This window comes from Vanellus vanellus (assembly GCF_965231255.1).
Source record: "Vanellus vanellus genome assembly, chromosome: 4".
Taxonomy (NCBI): Eukaryota; Metazoa; Chordata; class Aves; order Charadriiformes; family Charadriidae; genus Vanellus; species Vanellus vanellus.
In genome coordinates, this window is record NC_138909.1 from 57,191,171 (window position 1) to 57,209,315 (window position 18,145).

At 44.4% G+C, this 18,145-nt stretch overlaps 1 protein-coding gene across 2 annotated transcripts in view; it reads left to right on the plus strand.

The window, feature by feature from the left end:
* The window catches only part of CRMP1 (collapsin response mediator protein 1), a gene marked incomplete at both ends in the record, with an annotated part of 50,894 nt that overhangs the window by 20,828 nt on the left and 11,921 nt on the right, over positions 1 to 18,145 (plus strand). For both annotated transcript variants that reach the window (XM_082482106.1, XM_082482107.1), the window contains 7 exons: positions 1,872 to 2,056; positions 2,944 to 3,108; positions 8,215 to 8,276; positions 9,867 to 9,947; positions 13,214 to 13,282; positions 15,297 to 15,417; positions 16,518 to 16,674. In XM_082482106.1, coding sequence (XP_082338232.1) covers positions 1,872 to 2,056; positions 2,944 to 3,108; positions 8,215 to 8,276; positions 9,867 to 9,947; positions 13,214 to 13,282; positions 15,297 to 15,417; positions 16,518 to 16,674 — 840 coding nt within the window. The remainder of the gene's footprint in view (positions 1 to 1,871; positions 2,057 to 2,943; positions 3,109 to 8,214; positions 8,277 to 9,866; positions 9,948 to 13,213; positions 13,283 to 15,296; positions 15,418 to 16,517; positions 16,675 to 18,145) is intronic.

The window sequence follows — 18,145 nt, forward strand, 5'->3', positions numbered from 1 at the left end:
TGAAGGAGGTTGATCACAGTTAATTTTTTTTCCCCCAGTTCAGTTTTTTAGCCACACAAACGCTGTACAAAGGTTTAGGGTTGTTCTGATAAAAATCTTGGGAGTGGATTCAGCTGACAAAAATTAGCACGACACCATTATTGTATGCGGGGCTACCTCACTTTATTCAAGCATTCAATCTGTTCATAGGTTGGAGTGCCTTATGCGAGTCAGATTTTACCAGCAGAGGAGCTTCTTGCAACTTGTTTGCGCAACTGGATGTGCTGGGCTGCTGCTGGCTTTTGCATACATATCGGTTCCCTGTTTGGCATGGTACCATTAGCGCTCCGCACAGCTGTAAACAGGTTATGACACGCTCCCAGTGCTATACGTGTTGATGACTATTAGATGCCAGACGTGGAGTTGTACGGCTTCAAGCCGTGATATTATCAGCTGTCACGAGTAAGCCCGTTTGGATTTGTTGAGTGCTGAGCGGCAGAGACCCCAGCGCGGGATGCTGGCGGGGAGTTTGCTAACCGAATGGCTGTGCTTCCCTCCAGCCAAAACCCAGAGCGCCGGGGGAGCCAGGCTGCTGGAGGTGACAGTTTTGCATAGCATATGAAACAAATTCTTGACCTCTTGGGGCTATTTATTAACTCTGGCGGTTTGGCCAAATTCCAGTATGAATAATTATCCCCGTTTTTTTCACTGGTTTTAATTAACAGTTATATTTGTCTTTGGTTCTAGCTTGTTGCGATTGGCTGTTAATCAGTGGCTGTGTTTGCTCTGTAGGTGGGAGTTGCATTTTCATATGGGAGAAACAGATTCAGCAGCTCAGATGTCTGGGGTATTTGTTTAGCTGAGGATAAATGTTATTTTATCCCAGACAAAAGGAAATTAAGACGAGGACTGCGTGTCTGTAACATGAGATAAACTAAGTGAACTTAAACTACCTTATAGTTATCTCTAAGCCCAAATATATCATGTTGTGACAGTGCAGAGACATGGCTTCCACACAGACCCATACCTTTTTCTGTTTGGCACCATGCGAAGTAGACAATAAAAATGTAACGTGGCTTTAAAAGTTAAAGGTTAATTTACTCGTAGTTGTGCCCATGAACACTAAAGGTATTTTGACTGTTAAGTGTCTGGAGTTTGCTTGATATCAGCACGGGGGACAGATTAATATTTTTAATAGTGGAAAAAAGCATCCTGTTTTGAAGCACTTAAAGGAAAATGATGGCAACAGTTAATTAATGTTTTTCCACACAGTTATGCAGAATGTTTCACTAAGTTTTAACTTTAAGAGGAGGATGAAGAATATGTGACACAGCAGATTAAAGGTGTTTTGGTCTCTTAAATATGTATTTCTGTATCTTAGGATATTTAGATTTCTTTTTGAGGATAAATTTGCATTGCTTGGTTACAAAGTAATTATAACTGCTTTCTGATGTGCCTTGTGCTTCTGCCATATATTTGCAATTCCAGCTTGCTGTCATTTTTGATCTATGTTTTTCTGTTTTCATTTAAGAATATACAAAACCAGAGCCCCAAGAGACCGTTAACTGTACGTATTTGTAATTGTTTAAAAGATAGGAGTTATATAAAAAAATAATAAGTTTTTAATGCTGGTGCTTTACGGCTTCTTTATTGGCCACTAGAGCAATGCAAAGCCACTGGAGCACACAGCCCAGCTGGGCAGACTGGGATGCTTCCTTCTGCCAGTGCTGTGTGGTGCGGCCAGAGCTGGTGTCTGAGCTCCACCTTTCCTTTGGGCTCCCAGTTCTTTCTGTGCGGCCCCTAGGTTCCTCTCCCCTACATGCCTCAGGTAGCTTCTGTCCCCTGTGCTTCATTGTTTAAGTAAAATAATACTGCCTTTCCTTGCTGTCCAGGCAAATAGGAGAGAATCTGATTGTTCCCGGAGGAGTCAAGACCATAGAGGCTAATGGGCGCATGGTTATTCCTGGGGGAATAGACGTCAACACTTACCTACAAAAGCCCTACCAAGGAATGACTGCTGTTGATGACTTCTACCAAGGCACAAAAGCAGCGCTAGCAGGGGGCACCACCATGATCAGTGAGTACTAGCAATGCTAACTCTTCCCACTCCAGGCTGAAGCTTGTGTAGCACATGTGAGGATAGCTACAGGAGGCTCCCTACTGGTTTTCTGAGGTCTTCTGCAATGAATCTTGAAATTTCTGGGCACGGTGCTGGAGATCCATTCGTCATTGTCACTCAGGGTTGGCCTGAAAGCCCATCTGGCTTTGTTTCCATACTAAGTTTTGACCTAGCCCTGCAAAGATAAGAATATATGCATGAGTAGTCATGTCTTCATTTTATGTCAGTAAACATTGTGGCATCACCAGATGCAGAAAGCCTGGAGACAGCGAAGATGCATAGCTGCAGCGCATTCATATCTGCCGTATAGTGTGGCTGAGCGTTTGTGCTCTACGTCATCTCTGTTCAGCCCTTTGGCTGTGTTCCCGATTCTGGCTGCTGAGAAAGCGTTCGGCGTCACCATTGATGTATTGGTAGGGCAGAGCGGGCCAATTCAGTGACTATGAGGCACTGGTTAATAATAACGCTTACTATGAAATACATAGAAATGGGCACATCAGACAATAGATACAGGCAAGTTCTGAACTTGTGGTCTCTTACAAAACAGTAAAGGGAAAAAACCAAATGTTTCCCAACCTGTGAGATGTTTGGCTCTCCCACTGTGTGCCTGTTGATGCTGCACCAAGCAGGTTGCCAGACTCGGCTTTAGTATAGATGGTCCACAAAGTCTGCTGGACCTGAGACAGCAGGACCTGGCTAACATCCCAAAGTGATGGTCTGCACACAGACGGCCTCCAAGGCTGCTTTTCCGGCTGAGATGCTGGAGGACCACTACTCACAGACACTGAGGAAATCTGAACAGTGTGTATGCTGTCCGGGTAACAGACACTGAATCTCTTTTTCAGTTGACCACGTGCTTCCAGAACCTGGATCGAGTTTACTGACCTCCTTTGAGAAGTGGCATGAGGCAGCTGACACCAAATCCTGTTGTGACTACTCTCTCCATGTGGACATCACCAGCTGGTATGATGGGATTCGAGAAGAGCTGGAAATACTGGTGCAAGACAAAGGTTAGTGAGTGTAAATCAGCAGTATTTTATTGTTTTTATTGAAATATTACATGAAGGTGAAACTTTAAAGCTTTTAATGAATGCCTCATCCAGAACAGAAATGCACAGGCACTGGTTAAGCTGCCCAAGGTTTTGCACTGCCTTGAACTTTTTATTCACTTGCTGCTGTGTAAAATGGACCTAAAACTGCGCATTAGGTCTATTCAGCAGCAAGGCCAATGGATGGAGAGAGTAGGTTTACCCCAATATAGGCATGGAAAATTAAGATGCGTGTGTTGTCAGATACAAATGTGTCACTTTATGCTTGCTTGTACATGTGGAAATAGGCTCGGACATTGCATACTTAGGTTTTATTTTAACATAAAACTTGGAGATCAGCATTTAGGGTAATCAGCCCAGTCACCTTACATCCTCTGTTTCATGAACGGAGAGAATGAGACATTTAAGCTAGCAGTTCGGAAGCTAGCAGACCGGAATCTACCCATTTATCTGCCTCAAATTAAGCCCAAATACAAAGGGCACACATGTCTGAGAAAGTGTCTTCACATGCTAGATCTCATTTCTCAGCAATGGCTTAGGATAATTTACTTGCCGAGACTAGATTTTTTTTTTATAAAACATGCCTATATTTTTAAAATAGTTCAAGTTATTAGAAAAAAGAGATGCTAAAGTTAGGTACCTAATATTGAAAAAATGTCCTGATTTTCTCAAGTGCTTGGTCTCTGGTGGCTGTCCCTGAAGTCACTAGAAGATGCTTTGTTTCAGGGCTGACAAAAACCAGGTCACTTACTTAGGAATCTATTTAAGACACTTATGGGCTGGATTCAGTTCAATTAACAGGTCTACTATCATGTGAGGTGCTGTAGGTTACCCTACCTGTTCTCCAGCTACCACTCCAGAATAGCACAGAAAAAACGTTTCATAAGGTTTCATTTTCCATACACGCCAGCTCAGCATGGTAGTCTCCCATATGGAGGGCATCTTGGTGGCACCAGATACCTATGTGTGGGAAATTGAATCTAGCCTTCAGAAAATCCTAGTTTAGATCTAGTTTCTTAAAATTCTGCCTAACAGCATGGATTTTCTTTCCCGGAACATATTTTTTCAAATATTTTTTCACTTGATATTTTCCTTGAAAAGGTATGTGTGTTAATTAGGAAATATTTTCTGAAATGGTATTTAGTTACCCTGGGTACCTTGTGTTGGGAAGTCTAAGTAATATGTGCATGCAGTGTCCTTTGTCAAGTGCAGTGCTAGTGATGACTTAGATTTGAAAGATTCTGTTTATAGAGAAATTTACTGTCAAAGTAGAAAAACAAAGCAAAATCATATTTTTGAGTGAGCAGTTGTTTGCTGAAATACTATGGAGGTGCAGTCACCTAGGGGAATTTATCCTGTATTGCAGCACACTAGCAGTACGTGTGCTGTATAACCAGATTTTACAACAAAACCCTTCAATCAGCAAGATTACACATAATTTAGAGGAACTGCAGCTGGTCTTACATGGGTCTTTATAACATAGGTGATTTTTACAAGGTGATGACATCTGTCAACACTGATGGTGCCAAATCTGTGCTGTTTCCCTGCTATCAGCGTTAACATGGATATGCTGCTGTGCATTAGCTGACTGTACTCTCAGATCAGTATGCTGTGCCTTGTTTCAAAGGTTAGATACTATTTTCCAGAGCTCCAGGATCACAGATGGCTCAGCGCTCCCAAATTTGCCCGAGGGCTTACATTGAAAGCCTGGTGCAGACAGTTAGGTTAATAGTTTTCTCCAACTATCGAAATGTGGGTTTTCAATATAAATCTGGCCCGCCTTTCAGTCTTCAGGGGAAGCAGGAATCTGTTCATCGGTTCCTGAACCGGGATGTGTGATGGGGCTCTTGGTGGCCTCTTTGGCGGCGATAGCATTAGGAGGTCACCTTTGTTCTCACGGATGCTGCAGTATGTCCCAGGCAGTCAACGTGAATTACTGTCATGTGTTTGGAGGCACAAGGTGAGGGCGAGTATGAAAGCACAAGCACAATAGGAAATATTTCAGCGTGGCAAAGGCTTTCAAATTAATGAATAATATCTGCTGATAATTGGAAACATTTGAGCCAGCTGGTGCAAATAGACTTGATGTCAATGGAGTGACACTGGTTTTCATCAGCTGGGAATCTGGACTGAATTTGTTCTGGGCTGATTGTCTGGTGGATGAGTTAGCTGAGTACCAGGGCTCAGTTGATCACGTTTCAGTGCCGCGTGTGCCTAATGCAGTCTCGGTGTGAATAAGAGGGGAGCTCACAGAGCTGCTGTTGAGGTGCCTTGTCATGAGGTATAATCGAATAATTAATCAGCTGTAAATCAATACGAAGCTAATTTAAGGAGACATGGGCTTTGGAAGGGCCTGGAGATTTTGTAGAATCAATGTTGGTTATAAAGACTCAGGCTTGTAGCATTTTGGCAGCTAATTTAGGACTGGGCTTCTGCAGTATATGCAAAGGAATGACAGCCTGAAATGTGTTGACAGAGGCCTCACTCGTTCCTTTAACTACTGCACTTTGTCACTGTTCAAAAAAACCTGTAGCGCTGTCTGAAATTTGCAGAGGATGAGTTGAATACTCCTGGTGTGTGAGCAAGTAGGACATACTACAAGAATGTAGCGTGTAACAAATGTTAAGTATTATGGTCAATAGGCCATGGACCATTGCTTTTGAAAAGCCACACACATATTTCCAATGAGTAGGTTGAGACACCAGATCAAGGCATTAGGCGAAGAATCTAATCTTGGACACCTGTATATATAAACTGGTGTTATTTTGTCTTGGTATCTTGTAGAAGTACTCCCTTTGCAAGACAGAATGGTTCAGACCATCTCTCCTGTTAGCCATAGAGGCAACGTGTGAGATGCCCTTCCACTTTGTATGTATCTGATGTGGTAGCTGAGGGTGTGGATGTGCGTTTAGATGGGAGAACTCTGCTTCTGCACTGTGGGAGCTGTCGGTAGGGGACAGGCTCAAGATCCCATGGCAGGATCCCTGCTGGGATCCCTCCTACTCTCATTAACTTCAGGGAGAACATTAATGTGAGTGGGAGCAAAACTCATAGTCATTACACCACGGTCAGAAAAGGACCTAAGAAGATAGAAAGGCAGTAAAAGAAAAAGGAAGAGAATATATATTACTTGGGTCAATATATGTCTTCCAGCCACAGTACCCAGAGAAAGCTGCCTCATCTCCTGTGGGATTGTGATTAAATGAATTACCTTTGGCTAGATCCCAGCGGATAAGGGAGAGCAGTAGGTAACCCAGCTCTTTCCTTACAGAGATACATGTATGAGAAGATTCAGGCCTGTGCTATCACTGAGGCTAGTCGGCATGGCTTGGACCAGCCTTGACACGTCTCTCATTGCTTTATGCGTGCATGGTCACCCGTGCAGAAAGGTGGCTCCCAGGCAGCTGACATCCGAGACACTGAGTGGGTTTGTGAAGAGAAAACGGAGCTTTCCTTCAAGGCGGGTCGGGCAGATGTGCTGGAGGCTGCTGTGATCAGCCAGGGGGGAGACGGGGCTGCAGGCACGAGGCTGTAAGCATTGGCCCCAGCAAAGACGTAGTCAAGCTTAAAGGTTTTAAAGCGGGGACATACTGAGTACTTTGTGTGATGAGGAATGGGCTGAGGAATTACAGTTAGTAAAGGCCATGCGTGTTTTCTGGGAACTTGAGAAACAGGAAAATAGGAAGAAAGGATGGGCTGATGGGGCTCCGCAGTCTGGGCTGGATTTGCTCAGCATGGAAGTCGGGAAGGAGGGGCCAGCTCCCGCTTTGTATTTCTCCCTGAGCTGCCTGGACTTAGCAGGAAGACATAATATCAGGGATCATTTCAAGGTTTTATCCTGCATGTATCCTGGGGTATTTTAGTCTTGTAATTGTGAATAAACAAATTCTCTGTGTGTGTGTGTGAAGAGCCATACTCTCCGCCTGAGGACATACTTGCTCATTCTAGACTCAGGAAGGAGTTACATCTTCATCAGAGAGCCTTATTCATTTTGTGTAGACAACATGAATAACATGAACAGATCTCTCTCTTTTTCCTCTTGCCCCAGGAAGCACAGTTTTCATGACAGCTATTTTGAAATGCAGCATACGCAGCTTAGACAGCTTAGAATTTACTTTTCTTTTAAGCTAGAAAACTCTGACATCAGTCTCTGAACCAAACTGGGGATGTTGTCAGTAAACTAAAGAGTAGGGCAAATTTATGGACTTATATATGAATTCATATGTACAGGAAATATGAACAGAAGATGTTTGGATTTCCCAGTCCATTAGAATACGAAGCTGTGTACATAATCGAGTCTTTGAAATAAATAGCAAAGCTTGCAGGGGGTTGAATACAGTTGGTTCTTGGCAACCGACACTCCACACTAGCATTTCTTACCGATTTCTAAAATTTGGAGCTGTCGTCTTTCCTGGTTTTGTATGACTGCCAGCATAAATCCTTCCATCTTTGGAAGGTGGGAAGAGAGGTATGGTGAGCTGCCTTTGTAACTGGTTCCAGGCTTTGCTTCCAACCCTTTCCAGTGTCTGCCATCAGCTAAGCTGGGTGCTTTGGGCAGTAGGGTCAAGAAAGAGCAAGTCTGTGTGCAAATTCAGATACACAGTTCCTACAGCTTCTCAGCACTCAGGGGAAACCTAACTAGAAATTTATCTATTAAAAAGCACGGTTTCAGGTCAAGCTGAAATGTTTTTCCTGTTGGCTAAAGAAAGCTAAAAAGAAAACCAGTCATTCACAGAACCTTGCACAAGTGTTTTTAAACTTCACAAACTTTACACGCTTGCTTTAGCCACCATCGCTTGTCTGTGTTTCGGGTGGTGGCTGGGTTGCTCCAGGGCTGAACACAGGCAGTCCACAGGGTCCCAAGAAATTTCCCCGAGAAGAGGGGATTCAGGCTTCTAGTCCTAGCAGCTGTAATGCAGCTGTGGAGCCATGCTTTATTTCTGGCAATCACTGGTGAAAAGCCTTGTCCAGACAAATTCTATGACTTATTTTTCCTGAAGTTTTTGTTCAAATACAATTTAAGAATCCACTTACATGGCAACACCTTTGAATTTTGTCTTGGAACAGGTGTGAACTCTTTTCAAGTCTACATGGCCTACAAAGACCTCTACCAAATGTCCGACAGCCAGGTATTGCTCTGAATGCTTCTCATTGCTGTGATCTGTCCTCTCTTCTGTCGTCTCCCAACACTTGAGGAGTTGCTAAAGTTGAATCCCAAAGAAACATTCCCACTGACCTGAGTGGCGCTGGGGGAAATGTGCAGTGGGGGAGTTCTCTCTGGAGGGTCAGGGTCGAGCAGTGTTGAACGTCCACGTGTGTTCCTTCAGGTGTTTGACATTTGCTTTCTGCAAAGATTTTCTGGTGTCTCCCCACATTGTAGCCACTCATCAGTTCTCAGGATTTTGCCCTCACTTTATTTTGCTGTTACCTTTCAAGGACTCCGGGTCAGAGAGGGAAGAAAAGATGAAGCACTCGAGGCAACGGCAGTTTTGAGGTTTCAAGAGTTTCTGGGTTGCTGCAAACAGCTAAATGGAGTTGCTCTTTGGGGGAGGTGGCCTTTTCTCATTAGAGCTGGAGATAACAATGAGCTTGTTTGTCCAGAGCTCATTACAGATTCCAGACTCTTCAGCTTTCTCATTCACGAGTAGTAGGTCATTGTAAATGGACAATGGCATCTGTTAGTAGTAATAATGTTTGCTTATTCAGTTGAGAAAATGTTTCTTTCTTACTCATTCCCAGAGCTATAGCTCTCCATCTCTTAAATAACTGTTGTTACACCTCCAATACATGTGGTTTTAATTGGAATTTTAGACGTAATAACGTATAAATATTCTCTGAGAGGCAGTGCCTGTTAAATTCAACTCCCTGTTGGAACTGCCAAGAGAAATACATCAAAATGTTTAATGTGTGGCTAGACTAATGCCTGTTACCTTGTTTAAATGCGCATGTTGCAAGCTGCATTCGGACCCATTCAACACTAGCTGAAGTGCCCCCGTGCAAAAGTGGACACTGAAGAAACCATGTCTTCAGTGTTTGATCCGGTTGAAAACTGGGCTCCCACATTACTGAAGTCCGGTTTAAACGGGGAACGTATTGGCTAAGGGCACTAAAATGTCAGTAGATCTGTGCTCAGAAATTCTCGGTAAAAGCGATAGGAAGGATCAACTGTTTCCCTTCTGTATGGATGGGTTTTGAATCTTAGAAAGCAATTTTAAAAAAATGCTCCAGGGAAAACATTACAGCTTTTAATTGCAGAATTAAAGATGTTGGTGAAAGCATGACACTATCTGCTCTAAGAAGATGGTGCAAAATGCCCGCGCTTCAGAGAAGAGGTGTTTTAGCTGTACTAAAAGTGTCTGTAGTCCATTGATTATTGCCATTCCACCGCAATAATTCCATTTTACATTTGCTAAAACTAGCAAAAAAGAAAAGACACTACTCGCTAAGCTGAGACCTGCGTGGGAGGGGGTGAAGAGGTGACCCTGCAGTACAAGGGGCTGGCAATGGCTGGTCCTGGGGCTGGCTGGTGTGGGAGGAGGTGGGCAAGTCAACCCCTAGCAGAGAAACTCTGGTGGAGAGTGGAAAAGGGAGATAATTGGCTCTTCGCCTAGGCCATTACCAGCGTAGAAGGAGCAAAACTGAGATGAACAGAGAGGTGTGAGTGTTAAGTAATGTGTTTTCCTTATTCAGCGGCGTTTCCTTCTTTGTACTACCTGCAGCTTTATGAAGCCTTTACCTTTCTAAAAAGCCTTGGGGCTGTTATCCTGGTCCATGCTGAAAATGGAGACTTGATAGCTCAGGTGAGTGAACTGTCATTTTTGCTTGACTTTGTGAGAAGATAGACACAAGAGAGGAGAAGAAAACCCTTCCAGTCAGAGTATGGGTAGGAAAAAAGGAACTACTGGGTTGGGTTAGTGCCTTAATGGGGCCCGATGTCCTGCACACTGCTGGTGTAACCTCTGGGATGAGAGGATGCTGCATGCTTTGGCAGAGCGGCCGTGAGGTAGAGCAGCGATCCAGACCACTCCTTTCCCTGGCAGCAGATGAGGACTGGGTGAGGGGGGCAGAAGGAAGCAAGAATATCTCTTCTCAATCTGGCAGAGGCAAGCGAAGCAGCACAACGTAAAGCCTTGCTCAGAGATTTTGGGGACAAAAAGTGGATCTGGGAAACTTTATGCTAATGTCTCGTGCTGCAGCTATCAGCACAAGCAGCATAGTGAGTTTGGAGTGGGTGGTAAAGCTCTCAGACCTGTTTATTTTTGAGAACATTCTTATAAATCTCTGAAGTTGAGAATAAGAACCCTCTGAGATCTTCTGAACATTTCAAAAATGTGTGTTAACGTGTAAGTCATGCTCTTTGAAGATGCCTCTCAGAACCAGGAAACTGTGCTCAAATTCAGTATGTTCCATTAAAATGTCCCAGATCCCCAGTGCAGTCTTGGCAGGTCAGGTCCCCCGCGCAGGTACTGTCCTCACACTGGAGTGTGCCGTAGCACTGATCTGTGCGACAGAGGTGTCCCAAGGACAGCAGTCGATAGTAAACCTCCCGCTGGTGTTTCAGAGGCCGGGATTCCCCTATAAAGCAGAATAGGCGGGTTTGGGTGGGCGTTGTTATGACTTTATACATCTGTGGCAGATGAATCTCTTAACGCTGTTGTGGAGATGTCTCCCTTCTCTGATCCCTCATACGTGCATGGAGCCCCTCTGAGGTCCCTGAGGGCTCCGAGTGAGCCGAGTGATTTATCTGCTGAGCTCTTTATCTGCTGGCTTATCCGGCTGCAGAGCTGGCAGGGAAATTACAATGGCTAAAACCAAGTTGTCTTTGAGATCTGGACTAGGGAAGCCACCTTGTCCGTGGTTAAAGGAGAACCTCGGGTGAACTTTTGAGTGTTTGGGCAGCGTGTAAGGGCTCTTGCCCACATGGGTTTATTTTTTTTGTTTTCCCCTTGGTGGGATTCTGTCCTTTATCTGCCTGGTAGGAATTTGCCCCCTTTGAGAGTTGTCTTTCCCTCTTCCCTTCAAGTTTGGCTAAAATAACCACCAGGCTCAAAAGTTAACTAGTGAGGAGTCAACAGGCACATACAGTGCAGTTGTGTTCTTCCCTCACTGAAACCGGGTGAAAACCCTCATTTGGATTCAAGAGGGCAAAAAAAACTTGCCATGAAGTTTAGCGAGATTTAAAACTGCCAAAATATATAATTTGTGGTTTTAATGCAACATATAGTATCCAGTAGAACGAAAATTAATAATAAGGAACATAGTGAGTCAATATTATTGTGGGGATGGTAAAATGAAACAAATCAAATGGCACTTGTGATGTTTTGATATGTTGCCCATTAAAATCAAGGCACACTTGTGGCATTGCATTTCTGATGGAAATCTGTTTCAGTTACATTTTTCTTTGATCAGCTTTAATATACAGATATGGACTATGAACATACGGGACAAAAGAAATATTAGGAAAAGAGGAAATAGTAAGGAACTGTAAATTGTGTTCTATAGCAACATATTTCTTCACCATTGCCATGTATCATAAAATCACTCTTTCCTTATGCTTTTATTTAGAAGGATTATTTGGATAGTGAAAAGAAAGCTGCCTGCAGGGTGGTTTTTCAGGACTATTCTGTGTGAAAATCCAAATTTGATCTTATCAAACTACTATTCTATCTTATTAACACTATCAAATCCTCTTACAGTGGGTAATTTTATCATATGATCTAATTTTATTACTTCCTTCAAGATGCAAATCTATCCTACTTTGTGTTCCATTCTTTGCCATCTTACTATTTTTTGTATTATACGGTTGCAACTTCATTTTTTGTTTTATTTTAATTATCTGAAGTCTTTAACTGGCACTGTTCAGAGCTGTTGCATTAACGATTTAGAACAAATATTTTTAAGATTACCTGTGAAAAAATATGATTTTCTGACCAAAATAATCTTAATTACAGAGGCAGATTAATATATTCTTATTAATGCCTCTTCAGCCTTGATTGATTGCAGCAAAGGCAAAAAGTACATGTTAATATTCAAACTTGCTCAGGTTTTGCTGGAGCATGTTGGTAATGTGTGAGTTTTTCACCCTCAGGGACCTGGGATCAAATATTTATTAGATGACACAGTAAAGTATGTTCGGTAACTTCATCCTGGTCTCCAGGGGACATTTGTCTGTATCACAGAGTCATTACATCGGTTGAACTTGGCTCATTAGAGGCCTGTGGGCAGGGCAGGCCAGGGCGGGAGGTACATCAACAGCTCTGGTCCCACTTCTGCTCCGTTGGCAGACCTGGACCAACCTCATGTCACAAGTGGTTGACCACCATTTTCCACAAAAAGGGAAATTTGTTCCAATACCACTGCTTGACTTTAAATGAAAAGATAGGTGAAGCTTTTTGTCTGTTTTAAAAAATTTATCCACCTGCTGTCTTGGTCTTAAGATGGGCTTTTTGGTGTGGACACGCTGCCCTCACAACTAGAGGGCACTGTTGTGCTTTCATGAAAACATAAATTTAGTGAATCACTCTGTAGCAAAAAAAGTGTGTCAGAAAACTGGATGTGAAAGGCAAGACTTTAGTTGATCAAGTGTCAGCAGTGCTAAGGATTTAAGGAAGACCAACAGTGCTTCATGGACCGCAGCCAGAGAGGAACTTGTGCAAGCAAAGAAAGAATCGCAGGCTGGAAATACCCGTAATTACTATTTACTACATTGATTGAAGCCTGTTCCCTGGGTTGGTGTCTTGCTGTCAAATAAGACTTTCTGGAGGGCAGAGGAGGCTTCCGATGGTGCAGCCCAACAGCTCGTGGCACAGATACGCTCTGTCGCACTGCAGTGACAAATCTTCCCCTGAAATCTGTGCTGGCTGCGCGGAGCAGACGCTGGGGTGGTATGGCACCAGTTTAGAGCCAGTGTTTTCGGTCCTCCTCCCCCGGCAGCAGGCTTACGCAGCTGCATTTACACAGATGGAAAAGGGACAGCCAGACAAGATGGCTGTTAACCCGCCAGAGGATGCCTGGCACGAGGGTCTCGTCCTGGAGCAGTTATCCGCATTTGTCTGCTATGTTGCAGGAACAAAAGCGTATCCTGGAGATGGGAATCACCGGACCCGAGGGACATGCCCTGAGCAGGCCCGAGGAGGTAAGAGACTTCACTCATTTTGTCGTTCATGGAAATATTTTGTTGAGCGTGCAGTGTCGGAGCTTGGCTTCTGTGTGTGCGTGGGGGAAGGCAACAGGCTGCTTCTCCCACTGCCTCTTCCAGTATTATTCAAAGCCTTGAAAAGTCCAGGTCCCCTTCAGCCTGTTTGTTTGCCTGAAATGCCCTTTTGCTGCCGCAGCGGGTGCGTTCCCTCGGTCCAGGGATGAGTGTGTCCTTGTACCGCTCAGGACCCGCAGCTCCTGCTGCCCCGGGCATGGGCATGCATGTATTTTTGAGAGTGACCCTTGTGATTAGATTTGTGATGACAAAAAAAAAATGGGTTTATCAGGGTAAAAATCAGCCGTGCATCTTGTGGGTTAGGCTTTGGAGTAACTGCATTCATTAAAACGCTTTGGCTGCAAACCTCCTCTAAGATGCATGTGTGTGTCTATATGGCATGCACGTGTATACGCTCACATATAAATCTACGTTTACGCCAGCAGATACGTTTGTAGTAGAAATGCGAATATGTGAGAATGGAAAGATGCTGCAAGGCAGCTCGTTTTCTGCAACTCTTTTATAATAAGAACAAGGCTCTGGCAAGGATCGTCTCAGGCATCTGGAAAGGGTTTCTTTAATGAGAAGGAAAAGGTGGAGACGTGGTTATCCCTTAATGTACACAGTTCAGACTGCTAATGGGATGATGGAGGGCGGTAGTGGGAGGTGACTGCTTTCCTTGAAGACTAAAGAGACAAGGCCCTGGGGATCTGAGGCTAAACTTGAAGAGATTGTTGTGGTTTGCAGATCTTTATATGACCTCTCCCCGAACAAAAGGAATCAGCTTAATTGGTCACATTTTCTATTTAACTTTTTATGTACTTTTTCATTTTGCTATTTAACTTCCACCTAAATTATTCTAAAAGAACAGAGTCGTTTCATTTTAATGAGAACAAATGCCTCAAGAAAATCTGCAGTTGCAATTTCCAGAAAGGAATATTGCATCTTTCTGATGGTGCGTCTCAGCACCAGCGCTGAGGTACAGAGGTCCTGTCTCCTTCCCTGGTCTTCTGCAGGCGCGGTCAGGGCTTCCAGAGCAAATGTTATGATCAAAGTCCCAGGACAACCTGAAGTGACAGTCTGATTTAAGAAAAAATACTTCACAAAACTGTGAAGAATTAAGTCCATGTGGTTTTGGAAAGGCTAAATTGCTCAACTTTTCTAGCACAACTCTTGGAGAGAAATTTCTGTACCATGGAGTTAGTATTTTCAGTCACAATGGAGTTAGATATTAAAATGCCGATACTGTGAGTCCATCTGGGAAGGAGGTATAAAACTGATGAGTGGGGAAAGGATTCTCCAGAGCCCCTGGGAAACACTGCTCCTCTGTCTGAAGATGACTGCTTTGTGTGCCTACGTCCCAGATGGCTCCCTGGGAGGAGATTGCCTTTACGCTTGCTGACAGAGAGGACTTACTGGGCGATGCTTCAAAGGCTTTTATGGATTATGGGCTAAATTCAGTCCATAGTGCTGAAGTTGCTGTTTGGGAATACTTCACATTCACTGTCATCTCATCCTTATGTAAAGATTGCATAGGGTAAGCTGCCAGGGAGAGCTCAGAGCTTGTCTCCGAGCTGGGGCAATGTTTCCTTGCTTCGTTCTCCTTCCAGCTGCAGGGTAGAAGTCTGAAGCAGAAGGGAGGGAGGGAGGTAAGGAAGAGCCCCATCAGCTGCTTGGACCAGACCGTTCCTGGGGTGCCAGGAGCCAGGGAGCTGTATTTGTGCCGGGACAGGGGTACCCTGTTGGCGAGTCCAGCCTGGCTGTGGTTGCTCCTAATGTGAAGTGTCTGAGGTTGGGTTAGCTCGCTCTCTCCCAGCACTGTGTCTGTCTATGGAAAAAGCAGAATCAGCTCCTGAAGAATTCTTGATAAAGAGTGAGAAATATGGCTCAGTCCCCCCATTCATTTTTTCTTCACTCTGCTTTTGCAGTTAAATTTTTTCCTCCTTATTTCCCTCAGCTTGAAGCAGAAGCAGTTTTCCGTGCCATCACCATTGCCAGTCGAATAAACTGCCCAGTGTACATCACTAAGGTGATGAGCAAGAGCGCGGCTGATATCATTGCACTGGCCAGAAAGAAAGGTAAGAGACTTCCTTGTCTCCCCCAAACTCTGATTATATTTTTTTTAATAGAAGCTGTACATCTTGACCCAAATCACAAGATACAGGGAGAGGGTTCCAAAGAATGGCAACATCATCACAAACCCTAAATATTTAGGGCTGGGAAAACTGAAGGGAGATCCTTCTGCATTTTTCAATTGAGAAGCTCTTCCCCACAAACTGAAAGCACCCCCTGTCCCCTTGAAGATTGTGTTGTAACTCTTCTTTATCCTATGATCTCTTTTACTTTTCCTTTATACTGCTGCATGTCTGTTCATGGGAGGGAGATATTTTCTTCCTTACAGGGCCGAGCACATCCTCTGTGCCTTTTGGGGAGTCTTTCAGGGTACTGCCCTCTAAAGAGTGGCTTGGGCAGTGAATCTGCTGGTAGAGATGTCTGGTGCTCGCTCCTGGCCTCGCTGCTGGAGGCTGACCCCATCAGATGTGCACAGGGGACACCTGCGGGTTGACACTGCTTGCTTGGGCCGTGGAGGAAGCCAGGTTACAAAGCACTCAGAAGGGACTTGTGAGCCTGGAGACAGACGCGTTTGAAGCTGCATTTGTGAGTCAGGACTGTTCTGGTTGGTGCTACAAAGCACCGTGGAGCAATATGGAAGAGCCAAAGAGCAAAAATTGTCTTGATATTTGTATTCTTGGCGACTTGGAGTATGGTGCTGGGGACCATATGCTGCTATCTGCTGGTGCTGTGCCCAACCTGGGAGTAGTAAAAAGGCATCTGTCTGCTGGAGCCCATCCTCCACCTAAATGCACTCCGAATTGGAGCAACAGAGAGAGCATGGCTGTGATTAAAACCGTACAAATTAAAACCAGATCTGAACTGTCTCCTTCTGGACTAGAAAGGGATCTTTGTAAATATGCTGATCAAAAGCATGTGTAGCTCAGAGAGTCTCCTGATTAATTTTTTATCACACAGACAAAGCCAGGGCTGATGAATTTTCTGGGAGCTACGCTGGCCATGTAGCAATGCATAAACCATATGTGGCTGCATGCAGCAAGCAGTATAATGTGCTGAAGAGAGAGTGGATTGTAATCAGTTCCTGTATATCTTTGCTTTCCCCAAGGTCCCCTTGTTTTTGGAGAGCCGATCACTGCCAGCTTGGGGACAGATGGGACACATTACTGGAGCAAAAACTGGGCAAAGGCTGCAGCTTTTGTGACCTCGCCACCTCTGAGCCCTGACCCTACCACTCCAGATCACTTAAATTCACTCTTAGCATGGTAAGACCTTCATTATTTTTACAGGCTGATGCTCAGGCAAGTGTGAAAGCCACATGGGATGAAGCATCCAGGGATCAGTTCCGTTTCCCTTAGATCGGTCTCGTACATGAACCAGCAGAGAAGGGCCATAGAAAACCAGGGATGGTTATATCCCTGTGTTTAGGCTGTTGGTCAGGTGAGCAGGCATGGACTTTCCAGCTCCTGGTTAGCATGATAGAGAGGCAATTGCTGGCTATTCAGGAATTAATTCTTTTTCTTTCTGCTTTTCAAGTGATTCCTAGTTGTACAGCTAGATAGCGTTTAGCCCAGGACCTCAAACTGGCTTTCTCCCTAGTTCTCTGCTTTCTTCAGCCAAATTGTTAACTTATGATCAGATGGCGTCCTCACCATCCAGCATAAGCAACAGCCTGGTGGATAGACCCCTGTCTGTGAGAAGAGACTCAGTTTTAAGCTCTGGTCGTACCTGGCAAGCACAGCTCCTGAGATCAGGGTTGTCCCTGAATGCAGAGATAAGTAGAACCGAGAAAACTTCCCTGGTGCTTTTGTTTTGTTTTGTTTTGGTTTTTTTTGTGGGGTGGTAAGCTGTAAGGACTTTTGAGAATTAGGCTGTCCTAAACTCAATTTTAAGTGTTTGTAGCAGAGTTCAGTGGTTTTAGCTCCTGTGTATTGAAAACTTCTGACATGGCAGTTTGCCTTCATCTGGGATGGACCAAAATCATGTAAGTTTACTTGTGTTTAGTTGTTGCAGCCTGGTTTTTACTTTTAGCTTGTCTTGTGTCTTTATAGGTTCCAGGGTCCTCAAGCTGGAAAACAGCAAAGATAAGTGGTACATATAGCGAGGTATGTCAGGCAGGAGAAAGTGGCCAGAGTGGGTTACGAAGGAGACTGTCAGGGACTCAGGTGGAGACAGGCTGGTGACTGGAGGCCATGACTTGACAGGATAGAGGTATGGGCTGACTGTCTTCAGGTTGGCAGGCAGAGGGTTATCAGTAGAGAGATGAAAGGAATGTGGACAGCAGAAGAGAAGTGTCTTTCCAATGTCGAAAAGAAGACAGCAATGCCTTGCCAGCAACACAGACCGTAAACCCATCCCTCAAAGTATTTCCTGCCTGTAGCCAACTGTGGGTCTTCTTTAGCTTAAGCAAAAGACCATCTGCTTTGAAATGATACAGAAATTCACAGCTGAGGTCCCATCAGGACAGATTGCTAGTGCTGGAGTGAGGAACTCAACTTACCGTTCAAAACCTTATTTAACGCCGTGTGGTGGCACTCATCTCACCTGCTGCCTCCCCTTTCTAGGGTTTCCAATGCTCTAGATGGAGCAGTAGAATTTGAACCTTAAAAGTGACCCCGTTGGTCTTCAGAAAACATTTCCTCCTGAGGTTAGTTAGTTTTCCACATGACTAACTGGAATGTTAGTCTGTGTGGCCGGCAGTGTCCGTGTGGCTGGGAATAGAAGGCCCCTGCCTGT